The 17,860-nt window shown below is 41.0% G+C and overlaps 1 protein-coding gene across 3 annotated transcripts in view; it reads right to left on the bottom strand.

Annotated features, from left to right (window-relative positions):
* The window catches only part of fbxl2 (F-box and leucine-rich repeat protein 2), a 34,106-nt gene that overhangs the window by 8,316 nt on the left and 7,930 nt on the right, over nt 1-17,860 (bottom strand). For all 3 annotated transcript variants that reach the window (XM_041903505.2, XM_041903506.2, XM_041903507.2), the window contains exon 4: nt 4,432-4,506. In XM_041903505.2, the coding sequence (XP_041759439.1) occupies nt 4,432-4,506 (75 nt within the window). The remainder of the gene's footprint in view (nt 1-4,431; nt 4,507-17,860) is intronic.

Below are 17,860 nucleotides of genomic sequence, written 5' to 3'. Positions count from 1 at the left end.
AGAGTGCATTTGGATGATCCAGAAGAGGATTGGGAGAATGTCATATGGTCAGATGAAACCAAAATAGAACTTTTTGGTAAAAACTCAACTTGTCGTGTTTGGAGGACAAAGAATGCTGAGTTGCATCCAAAGAACACCATACCCACTGTGAAGCATGGGGGTGGAAACATCATGCTTTGGGGGCTGTTTTTTCTGCAAAGGGACCAGGACGACTGATCCGTGTAAAGGAAAGAATGAATGGGGCCATGTATCGTGAGATTTTGAGTGAAAACCTCCTTCCATCAGCAAGGGCATTGAAGATGAAACGTGGCTGGGTCTTTCAGCATGACAATGATCCCAAACACACCGCCCGGGCAACGAAGGAGTGGCTTCGTAAGAAGCATTTCAAGGTCCTGGAGTGGCCTAGCCAGTCTCCAGATCTCAACCCCATAGAAAATCTTTGGAGGGAGTTGAAAGTCCGTGTTGCCCAGCGACAGCCCCAAAACATCACTGCTCTAGAGGAGATCTGCATGGAGGAATGGACCAAAATACCAGCAACAGTGTGTGAAAACCTTGTGAAGACTTACAGAAAACGTTTGACCTGTGTCATTGCCAACAAAGGGAATTACAAGCCTCTCTCATCTTTTTAAGTTGGAGAACTTGCACAATTGGTGGCTGACTAAATACTTTTTTTCCCCACTGTATGCAGTACCAGTCAAAAGTTTGGACATACCTACTAATTCCAGGGTTTTTCTTTATTTTTACTATTTTCTACATTGTAGAATAATAGTGAAGACATCAAAACTATGAAATAACACATATGGAATTATGTAGTAACTAGAAAAGTGTTAAACAAATCAAAATATATTCTATATTTTATATTCTTCAAAGAAGCCACCCTTTGCCTTGATGACAGCTTTGCACACTATTGGCATTCTCTCAACCAGCTTCACCTGGAATGCTTTTCCAACAGTTTTGAAGGAGTTTCCACATATGCTGAGCACTTGTTGGCTGCTTTTCCTTCACTCTGCGGTCCAACTCATCCCAAACCATCTCAATTGTGTTGAGGTCGGGTGATTGTGGAGACCAGGTCATCTGATGCAGCACTCCATCACTCTCCATCTTGGTCAAATACCCCTTCCACAGCCTGGAGGTGTGTTGGGTCATTGTCTTTTTGAAAAACAAATGATAGTCCCACTAAGCGCAAACCAGATGGGATGGCGTATCGCTGCAGAATGCTGTGGTAGCCATGCTGGTTAAGTGTGCCTTGAATTCTAAATAAATCACTGACAGTGTCACCAGCAAAGCACCATCACACCTCCTCCTCCATGCTTCACGGTGGGAACCACACATGAGGAGATCATCCGTTCACCTACTCTGCGTCTCACAAAGACACAGCAGTTGGAACCAAAAATCTCAAATTTGGACTCATCAGACCAAAGGACAGATTTCCACCGGTCTAATGTCCCTTGCTCGTGGACTTGGTCTTTTACCAAATAGGCATATCTTCTGTATACCACCCCTACCTTGTCACAACACAACTGATTGGCTCAAACACATTAAGAAGGAAAGAAATTCCACAAATTAACAAGGCACACCTGTTATTTGAAATTCATTCCAGGTGACTAACTCATGAAGCTGGTTGAGAGAATGCCAGGTGTGCCTTGTGTGTGTGTGTGTATATATATATATATATATATATATATATATATATATATATATATATTCGCAAGGCGCTGAATGTATCTCACCGGAGAACGCATCAGAGCGAGCGAAACAGAGCCCCTCTTTCTCAGTACAGTGAGGGAAAAAAAGTATTTGATCCCCTGCTGATTTTGTACGTTTGCCCACTGACAAAGACATGATCAGTCTATAATTTTAATGGTAGGTTTATTTGAACAGTGAGAGACAGAATAACAACAACAAAATCCAGAAAAACACATGTGAAAAATGTTATAAATTGATTTGCATTTTAATGAGGGAAATAAGTATTTGACCCATCTGCAAAACATGACTTAGTACTTGGTGGCAAAACCCTTGTTGGCAATCACAGAGGTCAGACGTTTCTTGTAGTTGGCCACCAGGTTTGCACACATCTCAGGAGGGATTTTGTCCCACTCCTCTTTGCAGATCTTCTCCAAGTCATTAAGGTTTCGAGGCTGACGTTTGGCAACTCGAATCTTCAGCTCCCTCCACAGATTTTCTATGGGATTAAGGTCTGGAGACTGGCTAGGCCACTCCAGGACCTTAATGTGATTCTTCTTGAGCCACTCCTTTGTTGCCTTGGCCGTGTGTTTTGGGTCATTGTCATGCTGGAATACCCATCCACAACCCATTTTCAATGCTCTGACTGAGGGAAGGAGGTTCTCACCCAAGATTTGACGGTACATGGCCCCGTCCATTGTCCCTTTGATGCGTTGAAGTTGTCCTGTCCCCTTAGCAGAAAAACACCCCCAAAGCATAATGTTTCCACCTCCATGTTTGATGGTGGGGATGATGTTCTTGGGGTCATAGGCAACATTCCTCCTCCTCCAAACACGGCAAGTTGAGTTGATGCCAAAGAGCTCCATTTTGGTCTCATCTGACCACAACACTTTCACCCAGTTCTCCTCTGAATCATTCAGATGTTCATTGGCAAACTTCAGACGGGCCTGTATATGTGCTTTCTTGAGCAGGGGGACCTTGCGGGCGCTGCAGGATTTCAGTCCTTCACGGCGTAGTGTGTTACCAATTGTTTTCTTGGTGACTATGGTCCCAGCTGCCTTGAGATCATTGACAAGATCCTCCCGTGTAGTTCTGGGCTGATTCCTCACCGTTCTCATGATCATTGCAACTCCATGAGGTGAGATCTTGCATGGAGCCCCAGGCCGAGGGAGATTGACAGTTATTTCTACAATCTTGTCCCTGACATCCTTGGAGAGCTCTTTGGTCTTGGTCATGGTGGAGAGTTTGGAATCTGATTGATTGATTGCTTCTGTGGACAGGTGTCTTTTATACAGGTAACAAGCTGAGATTAGGAGCACTCCCTTTAAGAGTGTGCTCCTAATCTCAGCTCGTTACCTGTATAAAAGACACCTGGGAGCCAGAAATCTTTCTGATTGAGAGGGGGGGATCAAATACTTATTTCCCTCATTAAAATGCAAATCAATTTATAACATTTTATTTTAAAAAAAAATCTGGATTTTTTTGTTGTTATTCTGTCTCTCACTGTTCAAATAAACCTACCATTAAAATTATAGACTGATCATTTCTTTGTCAGTGGGCAAACGTACAAAATCAGCAGGGGATCAAATACTTTTTTCCTTCACTGTATGTGTAGCCCAAGCCCATCTATCTGATGCTGTCTGGTCAAAAAGAGTATGATATTGTTGCCACCCGTAGCATTGGGAAGCTAGTGAGCATTTGTCCTCCCATGATAATTAAGGTCTTTTTTTCTGGATCTTTTGACCCATTTTGAGTCACACAAAATCGTGTGTCGGGGAAATCTAGTTCGTTTCTAGTAATCTCTCCTGCTCCTCCTCCTCCTCCTTCTTTGGACTTTATATGGTGGTTGGCAACCAACTTTAAAGGTGCATTACCACCACCAACTGGACTGGAGTGTGGACCTCAGTTCATATTTCAATCACCCACATGGGTATATGCTCCTAAAAACCAATGAGGAGATGGGAGAGGCGGGACTTGCAGTGCATCAAGCATCAAAAATTGATACAAGTTCTATTTTAGCGCCTGGCTACGCAGACGCTCGTTGACGCGCGCGAGCAGTTTGGATGAAATGATTGAATAACATGTATGTGTTCATTTATTTTGCAACGCTCGCGCACGCAACACGGGCGGTGTGGTCAGCATGTTATTGTCTCAGCCTTAGGCCTATATATCACGGTGGCAAGGCATATGAATTAATAGGTTATAGAGCAAACAACGCAATTATCACAACACATAGGATGTAATATGCCTTTTTCTCCCCTTTTTTTTATTTTTTTTATTTCACCTTTATTTAACCAGGTAAGCCAGTTGAGAAAAAGTTCTCATTTACAACTGCGACCTGGCTTGGCTTCCCTAGTGATTTTACCCACCCACAGAGGGGGGAGAATTTTTTATAATTCTTTGTTGATACAATTCAACTTACACACACATTACAAGAGATAGAGACAGAGAGAGCGAAAGAGAGAGAGAAAGAGACTGGTGTGACCTACGTGGCTCAGAGAGAGGATCAGTGACGTCACCAGACATTCACCAAAGCCAACTGACACAGTACTAAGCCCTGGGCGAGCAGCCTCATAATACTGCTCAACACACACACACACAATATGCTAAATATAATAATATATGCCACTTAGCTGGCACTTTTATCCAAAGTCACTTACAGTACAGTAAGTGCATCCACTTTCAGAATGTGTATATGTAGGATCACCTCCCTCACCCCCTCACACACACCTCACCCTGACCTCTCACCTCTATGTCTGTCTGGAAGTTGAACAGGTCAATCTTCTGCCAGTTACTACCATCCAAGGCCAGGACATTCCACGCCTGAGAGGGGGGAGACAGGAAACGAGAGAGAGCGGGAAAGAGAAAGAGAGAGAAACAGATAGAGAAGAGAGTGATGGTGTTATCAATCATATACCACACACCAGGGTTGTGTTCAGTAGGGCAGGTTGGGCCCGAGGGGGTGTGCTATATGGCCAATAAACCACGGCTAAGGGATGTTCTTATGCACAACACAACACGGAGTGCCTGGACACAGCCCTTAGCCGTGGTATATTGGCCATTTATCACAAACCCCTGAGGTGCCTTATTAGTTTTATAAACTGGTTACCAACGTAATTAGAGAAGTGAAAATAAATGTTTTGTCATACCCGTGGTATACGGTCTGATATACCACGCCTGTCAGTCAATCAGCATTCAGGGCTCGAACCACCCAGTTTATAATCGAAGATCAACGAAGTTTGACAGATATCATCAATGGCGACGACATTATTATTCGACAGACAATAGTTTGAGTATTATTATTGTATTTCTTTACAGTTTAGCCTATTTGAACATGACTGGCACCGCCGGAGTTGGGCAGCACACAACAGGGCAGCGCACAGCCGGGCGACATGCCAAATTACCTACATATTATACCTAACATAATGCAAGAGCAGATTGTAGACGGAGCGGAGAGCGCCAAAAGCGGCACAAAATGTCATAACATTTCTCTCTCTCACTTCTCCAATGTCGGTTGATCATGGGCCTTTTGCAGCGGACACTACGTTGTCTGGCTTGTTGTTTTAAAAGCTTAAATTTCCCTTGTCCCAATCCCCATTCGATTTGAATGTGACTTGTTGGCCTAAGCATATAGCCTACTCTTTCATGATCAACCATGGAATGAATTCAGGAGTCAGTAACAGCATTCTCAGAAAGGTTGATGTTGTTTGTGAATGGCCTAAATAAAAACATGTTAAGGTCATAATGAGACTGAGAGAAACAATAAGATAGAATAATCGAATGGGAAGTTTAAACAAACCTTTAAGTTTCTGGTCTCCACCTCACCAAAGCTTTAGGAAAAAAACAATTGTGTGCTGCTGGAAAATTCACCCTTGCAAACCAAACAGCCCAAAATATAGGCCTACACTAGACTACTATTGTCAATAAAAGTTGCAGTAAACGTTAATTGAACAAGTTAAACTTATAAACTAACCAGTGCTTGACTTAGACTGAAATTGTTTCTGATACTCATTTTGGGTGCCGGTACTGTTTATATTTAGGTGCCGGAGCTCCACAATACTTTTGAGCTAATATTCTATAAAAGGAACAGGAGCTCTAGCAGTAGAACATTTGAGGTGCCGGTACTCAGCTCTGGTGAGCTCCTGCCGAAGTCAAGCACTGAAACTAACATTTCAATTATTGTCTAAGTGTTTATTCATATCCTTGAATTGCGCAACGGGCATTAGCCTACATCAGCTCCCACAGCAGCACTTTAAAGAGCCGGAACAACAAATAAATGAAAAATTGTGTCAGGGTTGTCTCACAATCAACTTTATTTTGAATAGCTATTACGAATAGTGCATTTATTTCAAAGCCAACAACAATCACATAAAACATTTGTTTATAACACCTGAATAACGAATGAACCTTATATAAAAACGAACATATATTGAACTAATGCATTTTTGCCTATCGAATAAGCATGCAAAAAAAATGCGCCTATAAAAAGAATAACCCACATTTGGCTACAAATGTATAAAGCAAACAAAAAGGACGAAATTAACAAAATAAATTACAAATAAGTAGTATTCAAAGACACACTGGCACAATTAACATAATATTTTTAGCCTAAGCTACATTTCTTTCTAATAAGATGCATCTGTGAATAGGCTTAGAAAATTAAACAAATAAAAAGTGCAATGAAGAACCATTCAGCCTTTTTTTTTTTTCACCATACCTTACCTAAAGGTTTCGGAACACAAGCATGTTCACCTTTTCTGACTTTAATAGACTGTGGAGTTGGGTAACAACAGCCTATTGCCTGCTGCACTGAAAACACGCTCAGACGGAACGCTTGTTGCACAGATGCAGAGGTATTTGCGGGCGTCGTTGGCCAAGAGCGCAAAGCGCCCCTTATTCCCTCTTCACCATGCCAGTGGTTCGTAATCTCCTCCGAAGAGAAGACATCTTCGAGTAGATAGGATGTGAGCTCTGCGCTGGGCAGCTGTTGCGCGCTGAGTGTGATTGTTTGCTACGCACTCCCAAGAAGACTGCCCAGTGACGTCTTCTATGGTGAACATGTGCACTCGGTCTCAGTTGAAATTATTCAAAATCACCATTGACAGGGTCTAGTATCCGTCATCCGTAGTCCGTCATTGTAAATAAGAATTTGTTCTTCACTGACTTGCCTGGTTAAATAAAGGTTAAAAATACAGTGGGGAAAAAAAGTATTTAGTCAGCCACCAATTGTGCAAGTTCTCCCACTTAAAAAGATGAGAGAGGCCTGTAATTTTCATTATAGGTACACGTCAACTATGACAGACAAATTGAGAGAAAAAATATCCAGACAATCACATTGTAGGATTTTTAATGAATTTATTTGCAAATTATGGTGGAAAATAAGTATTTGGTCACCTACAAACAAGCAAGATTTCTGGCTCTCACAGACCTGTAACTTCTTCTTTAAGAGGCTCCTCTGTCCTCCACTCGTTACCTGTATTAATGGCACCTGTTTGAACTTGTTATCAGTATAAAAGACACCTGTCCACAACCTCAAACAGTCACACTCCAAACTCCACTCCAATGGCCAAGACCAAAGAGCTGTCAAAGGACACCAGAAACAAAATTGTAGACCTGCACCAGGCTGGGAAGACTGAATCTGCAATAGGTAAGCAGCTTGGTTTGAAGAAATCAACTGTGGGAGCAATTATTAGGAAATGGAAGACATACAAGACAACTGATAATCTCCCTCGATCTGGGGCTCCACGCAAGATCTCACCCCGTGGGGTCAAAATGATCACAAGAACGGTGAGCAAAAATCCCAGAACCACACGGGGGGACCTAGTGAATGACCTGCAGAGAGCTGGGACCAAAGTAACAAAGCCTACCATCAGTAACACACTACGCCGCCAGGGGACTCAAATCCTGCAGTGCCAGACGTGTCCCCCTGCTTAAGCCAGTACATGTCCAGGCCCGTCTGAAGTTTGCTAGAGTGCATTTGGATGATCCAGAAGAGGATTGGGAGAATGTCATATGGTCAGATGAAACCAATATAGAACTTTTTGGTAAAAACTCAACTCGTCGTGTTTGGAGGACAAAGAATGCTGAGTTGCATCCAAAGAACACCATACCTACTGTGAAGCATGGGGGTGGAAACATCATGCTTTGGGGCTGTTTTTCTGCAAAGGGACCAGGACGACTGATCCGTGTAAAGGAAAGAATGAATGGGGCCATGTATCGTGAGATTTTGAGTGAAAACCTCTTTCCATCAGCAAGGGCATTGAAGATGAAACATGGCTGGGTCTTGACAATGACAATGATCCCAAACACACCGCCCGGGCAACGAAGGAGTGGCTTCGTAAGAAGCATTTCAAGGTCCTGGAGTGGCCTAGCCAGTCTCCAGATCTCAACCCCATAGAAAATCTTTGGAGGGAGTTGAAAGTCCGTGTTGCCCAGCGACAGCCCCAAAACATCACTGCTCTGGAGGAGATCTGCATGGAGGAATGGGCCAAAATACCAGCAACAGTGTGTGAAAACCTTGTGAAGACTTACAGAAAATGTTTGACCTGTGTCATTGCCAACAAAGGGTATATAACAAAGTATTGAGAAACTTTTGTTATTGACCAAATACTTATTTTCCACCATAATTTGCAAATAAATTTATTAAAAATCCTACAATGTGATTTTCTGGATTTTTCTTTCTCATTTTGTCTGTCATAGTTGACGTGTACCTATGATGAAAATTACAGGCCTCTCTCATCTTTTTAAGTGGGAGAACTTGCACAATTGGTGGCTGACTAAATACTTTTTCTCCCCACTGTATATATATACAAAAATAAAACACAGTAGGCCTACGACGTGTGGTTCCAAATCACCATTCAAAGGTATCGGGTACCACATATCACCACATGATTTGTTTATATGTATTATTTGCACAAAAGAAAATACAATATTGGTAAGATGATTTCCACACTGTAGACTAATGATTAGACTCTAATCGGGTGGTTTGTGCATGACACAGAATCTGCGTGACAGATTGTTTACTAATTTTCTAGGCAACGATGTATCCCCGGGGATGATACAATCATATATCAACGGTGTTTGGACCCGTCGATGGGACGATGTGCCATTCCAGACATTGCCAGTGTTTGACTTGGGATGAAATAAGTGCAGGAGCCGTCTTTTTCCAAGTCGGTCCAATAGACTATGATCACCGAAATACACAAATATGCTATACAGTGGGGAGAACAAGTATTTGATACACTGCCGATTTTGACCAGGTAGGTCTTGACCAGGTTTGCACACACTGCAGCAGGGATTTTGGCCCACTCCTCCATACAGACCTTCTCCAGATCCTTCAGGTTTCGGGGCTGTCGCTGGACAATACGGACTTTCAGCTCCCTCCAAATATTTTATATTGGGTTCAGGTCTGGAGACTGGCTAGGCCACTCCAGGACCTTGAGATGCTTCTTACGGAGCCACTCCTTAGTTGCCCTGGCTGTGTGTTTTGGGTCGTTGTCATGCTGGAAGACCCAGCCACGACCCATCTTCAATGCTCTTACTGAGGGAAGGAGGTTGTTGGCCAAGATCTCGCGATACATGGCCCCATCCATCCTCCCCTCAATACGGTGCAGTCGTCCTGTCCCCTTTGCAGAAAAGCATCCCCAAAGAATGATGTTTCCACCTCCATGCTTCATGGTTGGGATGGTGTTATTGGGGTTGTACTCATCCTTCTTCTTCCTCCAAACACGGCGAGTGGAGTTTAGACCAAAAGCTCTATTTTTATCTCATCAGACCACATGACCTTCTCCCATTCCTCCTCTGGATCATCCAGATGGTCATTGGCAAACTTCAGACGGGCCTGGACATGCGCTGGCTTGAGCAGGGGGGACCTTGCGTGCGCTGCAGGATTTTAATCCATGACGGCGTAGTGTGTTACTAATGGTTTTCTTTGAGACTGTGGTCCCAGCTCTCTTCAGGTCATTGACCAGGTCCTGCCGTGTAGTTCTGGGCTGATCCCTCACCATCCTCATGATCATTGATGCCCCACGAGGTGAGATCTTGCATGGAGCCCCAGACCGAGGGTGATTGACCGTCATCTTGAACTTCTTCCATTTTCTAATAATTGCGCCAACAGTTGTTGCCTTCTCACCAAGCTGCTTGCCTATTGTCCTGTAGCCCATCCCAGCCTTGTGCAGGTCTACAATTTTATCCCTGATGTCCTTACACAGCTCTCTGGTCTTGGCCATTGTGGAGAGATTGGAGTATGTTTGATTGAGTGTGTGGACAGGTGTCTTTTATACAGGTAACGAGTTCAAACAGGTGCAGTTAATACAGGTAATGAGTGGAGAACAGGAGGGCTTCTTAAAGAAAAACTAACAGGTCTGTGAGAGCCGGAATTCTTACTGGTTGGTAGGTGATCAAATACTTATGTCATGCGATAAAATGCAAATTAATTACTTAAAAATCATACAATGTGATTTTCTGGATTTTTGTTTTAGATTCCGTCTCTCACAGTTGAAGTGTACATATGATAAAAATTACAGACCTCTACATGCTTTGTAAGTAGGAAAACCTGCAAAATCGGCAGTGTATCAAATACTTGTTCTCCCCACTGTATAGACCTCTGATTATTCACTGTTAAAGGTTCATACACATTTTCACGACTATAATTATAGCCTACATGAAAAAGTGTTTTTTAAATGACACTGTAAGGCTGCTGTGTCTGATCCCTTGTAGGCCTACCATCTCCTACCGTTGTGCCCTTGATCAAGGCACTTAACCCCCCACAAAGTAGAACTGCAGTTTTAGTCACATATTGTCAACATGTGGTCAACCCTCCATCTGGAGAGCTCCTAGGTGTGCAGCATTGGATTTTGATCCAGCCCTGAAACACCCAAGTCTGCTTATCAAGGTCCTGTTGAGCAGCTGATGTTTAGGCTACAATGTGGTTAGACCAGGGCTTGAACAAAAGCCTGCACAACCAGTAGCTATCATGTAGGATGGTTGCTACCCTTGATATAAAATATTGCAACATTACAAACAAATACTTTTGTCTTTATAGAATGATTCCCTCATTCAATGAATCAGGGATCAAATGGATAAGGTAGGCTACTTGAAAGCAATGCATCTAACTAGACATGTTTATATAGAAGGCTAAAATATTAATGTTTCAGGAAATAATTAGGCTATTGTCAATTAGGCTATTCTTATTTTATTTTTATTTTTTTATTGGGGGGGTAGATCAGCTTAATATTGCAGATAGATTGTAACTTCCATCAATGTAATTGTTTGCATCACTTCCAATCCCCCATGTAAAAATATATATATATATATATATATATATATATACATATATATATAAAATATACACACACACAGTGGGGAGAACAATTATTTGATACACTGCCGATTTTGCAGGTTTTCCTACTTACAAAGCATGTAGAGGTCTGTAATTTTTATCATATGTACACTTCAACTGTGAGAGACGGAATCTAAAACAAAAATCCAGAAAATCACATTGTATGATTTTTAAGTAATTAATTTGCATTTTATTGCATGACATAAGTATTTGATCACCTACCAACCAGTAAGAATTCCGGCTCTCACAGACCTGTTAGTTTTTCTTTAAGAAGCCCTCCTGTTCTCCACTCATTACCTGTATTAACTGCACCTGTTTGAACTCGTTACCTGTATAAAAGACACCTGTCCACACACTCAATCAGACAGACTCCAACCTCTCCACAATGGCCAAGACCAGAGAGCTGTGTAAGGACATCAGGGATAAAATTGTAGACCTGCACAAGGCTGGGATGGGTTACAGGACAATAGGCAAGCAGCTTGTTGAGAAGGCAACAACTGTTGGCGCAATTATTAGAAAATGGAAGAAGTTCAAGATGACGGTCAATCACCCTCGGTCTGGGGTTCCATGCAAGATCTCACCTCGTGGGGCATCAATGATCATGAGGAAGGTGAGGGATCAGCCCAGAACTACACGGCAGGACCTGGTCAATGACCTGAAGAGAGCTGGGACCACAGTCTCAAAGAAAACCATTAGTAACACACTACGCCGTCATGTATTTAAATCCTGCAGCGCACGCAAGGTCACCCTGCTCAAGCCAGCGCATGTCCAGGCCCGTCTGAAGTTTGCCAATGACCATCTGGATGATCCAGAGGAGGAATGGGAGAAGGTCATGTGGTCTGATGAGACAAAAATAGAGCTTTTTGGTCTAAACTCCACTCGCCGTGTTTGGAGGAAGAAGAAGGATGAGTACAACCCCAAGAACACCATCCCAACCGTGAAGCATGGAGGTGGAAACATCATTCTTTGGGGATGCTTTTCTGCAAAGGGGGACAGGACGATTGCACCGTATTGAGGGGAGGATGGATGGGGCCATGTATCGCAAGATCTTGGCCAACAACCTCCTTCCCTCAGTAAGAGCATTGAAGATGGGTCGTGGCTGGGTCTTCCAGCATGACAACGACCAAATACACAGCCAGGGCAACTAAGGAGTGGCTCGTAAGAAGCATCTCAAGGTCCTGGAGTGGCTTAGCCAGTCTCCAGACCTGAACCCAATAGAAAATCTTTGGAGGGAGCTGAAAGTCCGTATTGCCCAGCGACAGCCCCGAAACCTGAAGGATCTGGAGAAGGTCTGTATGGAGGAGAGGCCAAAATCCCTGCTGCAGTGTGTGCAAACCTGGTAAAGACCTACAGGAAACGTATGATCTCTGTAATTGCAAACAAAGGTTTCTGTACCAAATATTAAGTTCTGCTTTTCTGATGTATCAAATACTTATGTCATGCAATAAAATGCAAATTAATTACTTAAAAATCATACAATGTGATTTACTGGATTTTTGTTTTAGATTCCGTCTCTCACAGTTGAAGTGTACCTATGATAAAAATTACAGACCTCTACATGCTTTGTAAGTAGGAAAACCTGCAAAATTGGCAGTGTATCAAATACTTGTTCTCCCCACTGTATATATACACACACAATATATACATACATACATACATACATACATATACATATACACACCCACATACATACATACATATCCTTTCAAATTTTTTTTATATATATATATATATATATATATATATATATATATATATATATATATATATATATATATATATATATTACCCTTTATTACTTTCCAACCCTGCCACCCTTTCCCCACTTGGAGTAAACTAGTGAACAACAACGCCTAGGCCTCTACTTCCAGCCCATACCCACTATCTACATTTTATGGACACAGTCAATTTTACAATAATTACATTTTGTTTGTTCTTTCTCCTGAACTACTTCTACTCTCAACCTCTCCGATCATGTTCATGATGTCCATCCGGTTTGCTTCTATATGCCATATCTTTCTAACTGTGCTCCTTCACAAAAGCTCCCAACCTACAACCCATACACTTATTATGGACACAGCGTGCCTACATTATTAGTTATCTTGTTATTGTTTGTTGTTAGTTGTTATTAGTCCCATCCTTCAATTCCATTCAACACCTCCCATCTATCTTTTAACACCATCCATATAGGATTTCTATTTGCCATATACATTTCAACTGTACTGTGATGTCTTACAAAAGTTCTGAACCTTTCTATTCTCATTGTTTCTACAGATTGTGAATTGAAAATAAACATTTTTGCTAATAGTATTATTATGTTATTGATCGATTGACTATGACTTTTCAGATCACCCAGTAGTGCTATCTGCAGGGTTAGCTCCAGGTAAATATTGCAATCCTTTAGCCATTCCTGGACCTGTGTCCAAAAACAAGCTACAAATGGACAGTACCAAAACAAATGATCTAATGATTCTATCTCTTCGCAGCAAAATCTGCAGAGCTGGGAAGATTGTATCCCCCATATAAATAACATTCTATTGGTAGCAAGAATTGTATATAATAATTTAAATTGAAAGATTCTAAGTTTTGAATCCGGTGTCGTTTTGCGTATCAGTTTATAAACACTATGCCATGGGATCGGTACGCCAAAAATCTCTTCCCAACTATTTTGCAATCTATATGGGACGGCTGTCAATCCTTTGGTCCTTAAATGAAACTGATATACTTTTTTATTTATCACAGTTTTCTTTAACCAATTATGTTCTTTAATGCAAGGCCGACAGACAAGTTCCTTACTTTCTCCTCCTTCCACTTTCCTCTTCCATTTTTGCGGTAAGGCTGCAATTATTTGGTTGTAATTTTGGGTAGAGCAGACATTTCCATATGTTTTCGTTAGCTGCATGTGCGACATAACTCCACCAGTTCTACCGATTATATCATTTACAAAGATTATACCTTTTTTAAACATTTTGTCAAAAAAAAAAGTTTTGTTTGTCAATTCGTATATTTGAGTTTAACCACAATATTTGTTGCATTATTTGTTCTGTTGTTTCTGGAGGATTAAATTGAAATTGCAACCAACTTTCTATGGCTTGTTTTAGAAATAGTGATATCTGGGAGATGACTTCCTTTTCAAATAACTGAAAGTGAGTGTTTGTAATCTGAATAAAGGGAAAAAGGCCATTCTTGAACATTGGGTGAGACAATCTTACTAATTTGCTAGAGAACCAGTTCGGATTTCAGTATAACTTTTGTATGACTGAAGCTTTTAGTGATAGGTCTAATGCTATAATATTTAATAATTTCTGTCCTCCGAATTCATATTCATTATATAAATAGGCCCGTTTAATTTTGTCTGGCTTGCCGTTCCAAATAAAATTGAATCTTTTTTTCTCATATAATTTAAAAAACTGTTCGCTAGGCATAGGCAAGACCATAAGCAAATAGGTAAACTGGGATAATACTAAAGAGTTAATCAGGGTGATTTTTCCACAAATTGACAGGCACCCACCTTTCCATGGTAGCAAGATCTTATCTATTTTTGCTAACTTTCTATTATAATCTATTGAAGTGAGATCATTTATTTCCTTTGGGATATGTATTCCGAGTATATGCACATCACCATCAGACCATTTTATTGGTAAACTACATGGCAATGTAAAAATTGTATTTCTTATTGATCCAATACGTAATATAGTACATTTGTCATAATTTGGTTGTAATCCAGAGAGGTTAGAAAATGTATCTAGATCCTCTATGAGGCTGTGGAGTGATTCTAGTTGTGGATTTAAAAGAAAACATGAATCATCAGCGTACAATGACACTTTTGTTTTTAAGCCCTGGATTTCTAATCCCTTGATATTATTGTTGGATCTGATTTTAATAGCTAACATCTCGATGGCCACAATAAATAGATATGCCGATATTGGACAACCTTGTTTCACTCCTCTTGACAGTTTAAAACTTTCTGAGAAATAGCTATTATTTACTAATTTACACCTAGGGTTACTATACATTATTTTGACCCATTTTATAAGAGATTCCCCAAAATTGAAATGCTCCAGGCATTTATATATAAACCCCAGTCGTACTTTATCAAATGCCTTTTCGAAGTCTGCTATGAATAGCAGGCCTGGTTTCTCAGATTTTCCATAATGTTCTACTGTTTCCAATACTTGCCTTATATTATCTCCAATGTATCTTCCATGTAAAAAAAAACCTGTCTGATTAGAATGAATAATATCCGACAATACCTTTTTAATTCTATGCGCTATACATTTTGCATTTTTTTTTGCATCACAACACTGAAGTGTAAGGGGCCTCCAAATTTTTAAATGGACTGGATCTTTATATTTTCCACTTGTATCCTGTTTCAGTAATAATGAGATCAGACCTTCTTCTTGAGTGTCAGATAATCTACCATTTACAGTGGGGGAAAAAAGTATTTAGTCAGCTACCAATCGTGCAAGTTCTCCCACTTAAAAAGATGAGAGAGGCCTGTAATTTTCATCATAGGTACACGTCAACTATGACAGACAAACTGAGAAAAAAAATCCAGAAAATCACATTGTAGGATTTTTAATGAATTTATTTGCAAATTATGGTGGAAAATAAGTATTTGGTCACCTACAAACAAGCAAGATTTCTGGCTCTCACAGACCTGTAACTTCTTCTTTAAGAGGCTCCTCTGTCCTCCACTCGTTACCTATATTAATGGCACCTGTTTGAACTTGTTATCAGTATAAAAGACACCCGTCCACAACCTCAAACAGTCACACTCCAAACTCCACTATGGCCAAGACCAAAGAGCTGTCAAAGGACACCAGAAACAAAATTGTAGACCTGCACCAGGCTGGGAAGACTGAATCTGCAATAGGTAAGCAGCTTGGTTTGAAGAAATCAACTGTGGGAGCAATTATTAGGAAATGGAAGACATACAAGACCACTGATAATCTCCCTCGATCTGGGGCTCCACGCAAGATCTCACCCCGTGGGTCAAAATGATCACAAGAACGGTGAGCAAAATCCCAGAACCACACGGGGGGACCTAGTGAATGACCTGCAGAGAGCTGGGACCAAAGTAACAAAGCCTACCATCAGTAACACACTACGCCGCCAGGGACTCAAATCCTGCAGTGCCAGACGTGTCCCCCTGCTTAAGCCAGTACATGTCCAGGCCCGTCTGAAGTTTGCTAGAGTGCATTTGGATGATCCAGAAGAGGATTGGGAGAATGTCATATGGTCAGATGAAACCAAAATAGAACTTTTTTGGTAAAAACTCAACTCGTCATGTTTGGAGGACAAAGAATGCTGAGTTGCATCCAAAGAACACCATACCTACTGTGAAGCATGGGGGTGGAAACATCATGCTTTGGGGCTGTTTTTCTGCAAAGGGACCAGGACGACTGATCCGTGTAAAGGAAAGAATGAATGGGGCCATGTATCGTGAGATTTTGAGTGAAAACCTCCTTCCATCAGCGAGGGCATTGAAGATGAAACGTGGCTGGGTCTTTCAGCATGACAATGATCCCAAACACACCGCCCGGGCAACGAAGGAGTGGCTTCGTAAGAAGCATTTCAAGGTCCTGGAGTGGCCTAGCCAGTCTCCAGATCTCAACCCCATAGAAAATCTTTGGAGGGAGTTGAAAGTCTGTGTTGCCCAGCGACAGCCCCAAAACATCACTGCTCTAGAGGAGCTCTGCATGGAGGAATGGGCCAAAATACCAGCAACAGTGTGTGAAAACCTTGAGAAGACTTACAGAAAACGTTTGACCTGTGTCATTGCCAACAAAGGGTATATAACAAAGTATTGAGAAACTTTTGTTACTGACCAAATACTTATTTTCCACCATAATTTGCAAATAAATTCATTAAAAATCCTACAATGTGATTTTCTGGAGAAAATAAATCTCATTTTGTCTGTCATAGTTGACGTGTACCTATGATGAAAATTACAGGCCTCTCTCATCTTTTTAAGTGGGAGAACTTGCACAATTGGTGGCTGACTAAATACTTTTTTCCCCCACTGTACATAGGAGTGGTTAAAACATGCTAATAACGGTCCTCTTAGTATATCAAAAAAGGTTTGGTGTACTTCGACTGGTATGCCATCCAACCCTGGAGTTTTCCCGGACTTAAAGTATTTAATTGCATCCAGAGGTTCCTCCTCTGTAATTTCACCTTCACATGAGTCTTTCTGTTTGGCTGTTAATTTTACATTATCAATAGAAAACAAATCTCTACAATTAGCTTCAGTTACAGGAGATGGAGGCGGAGGCGACTGAAACGAAAACATAAGTACCTTGTTTCCTCCTTCAAAATATCATTTGGTGAATCATGGGTTACTCCGTAAATTGTAACCAGTTTCATTAAATTATTTTTGGTAGCATTCCTATGTTGAAGATTAAAAAAGAATTTGGTGCATTTTTCCCCATATTCCATCCAGTTTGCTTTATTTTTTATAATATATTACACTTGATCTTTCTTGAATAAGTTTCTCAATTTCTTTTTGTTTTTCCTCTAATTTATTCTGAGCCTCTATGTTACAGTTTTTATTGCCATCTATCTATTCTGTTAGACTTTCTATTTCCTTTGTTAGTATAAACTCTTTTGACCTAAATTGCTTTTGTTTTCGAGATGAGTACTGAATTGCATGGCCTCTAAAGGCACATTTAAAGGTATCCCATACAATAAGGGGATTTGCTGTACCTATGTTATGTCGGAAAAAGTCAGTTATAAATTCCTTTGTCCTAGTTAAAAATAAATTATCATCCAATAGGCTTTGATTACATTTCCAATATCCTCGCCCACGCAGAAATTCAGTAAGAGTAATGTATA

This window comes from Coregonus clupeaformis, chromosome 17, assembly GCF_020615455.1.
Source record: "Coregonus clupeaformis isolate EN_2021a chromosome 17, ASM2061545v1, whole genome shotgun sequence".
NCBI lineage: Eukaryota > Metazoa > Chordata > Actinopteri > Salmoniformes > Salmonidae > Coregonus > Coregonus clupeaformis.
Note: the sequence above shows the minus strand (reverse complement) of the source record. Positions and strands in the feature narration are given on the sequence as shown.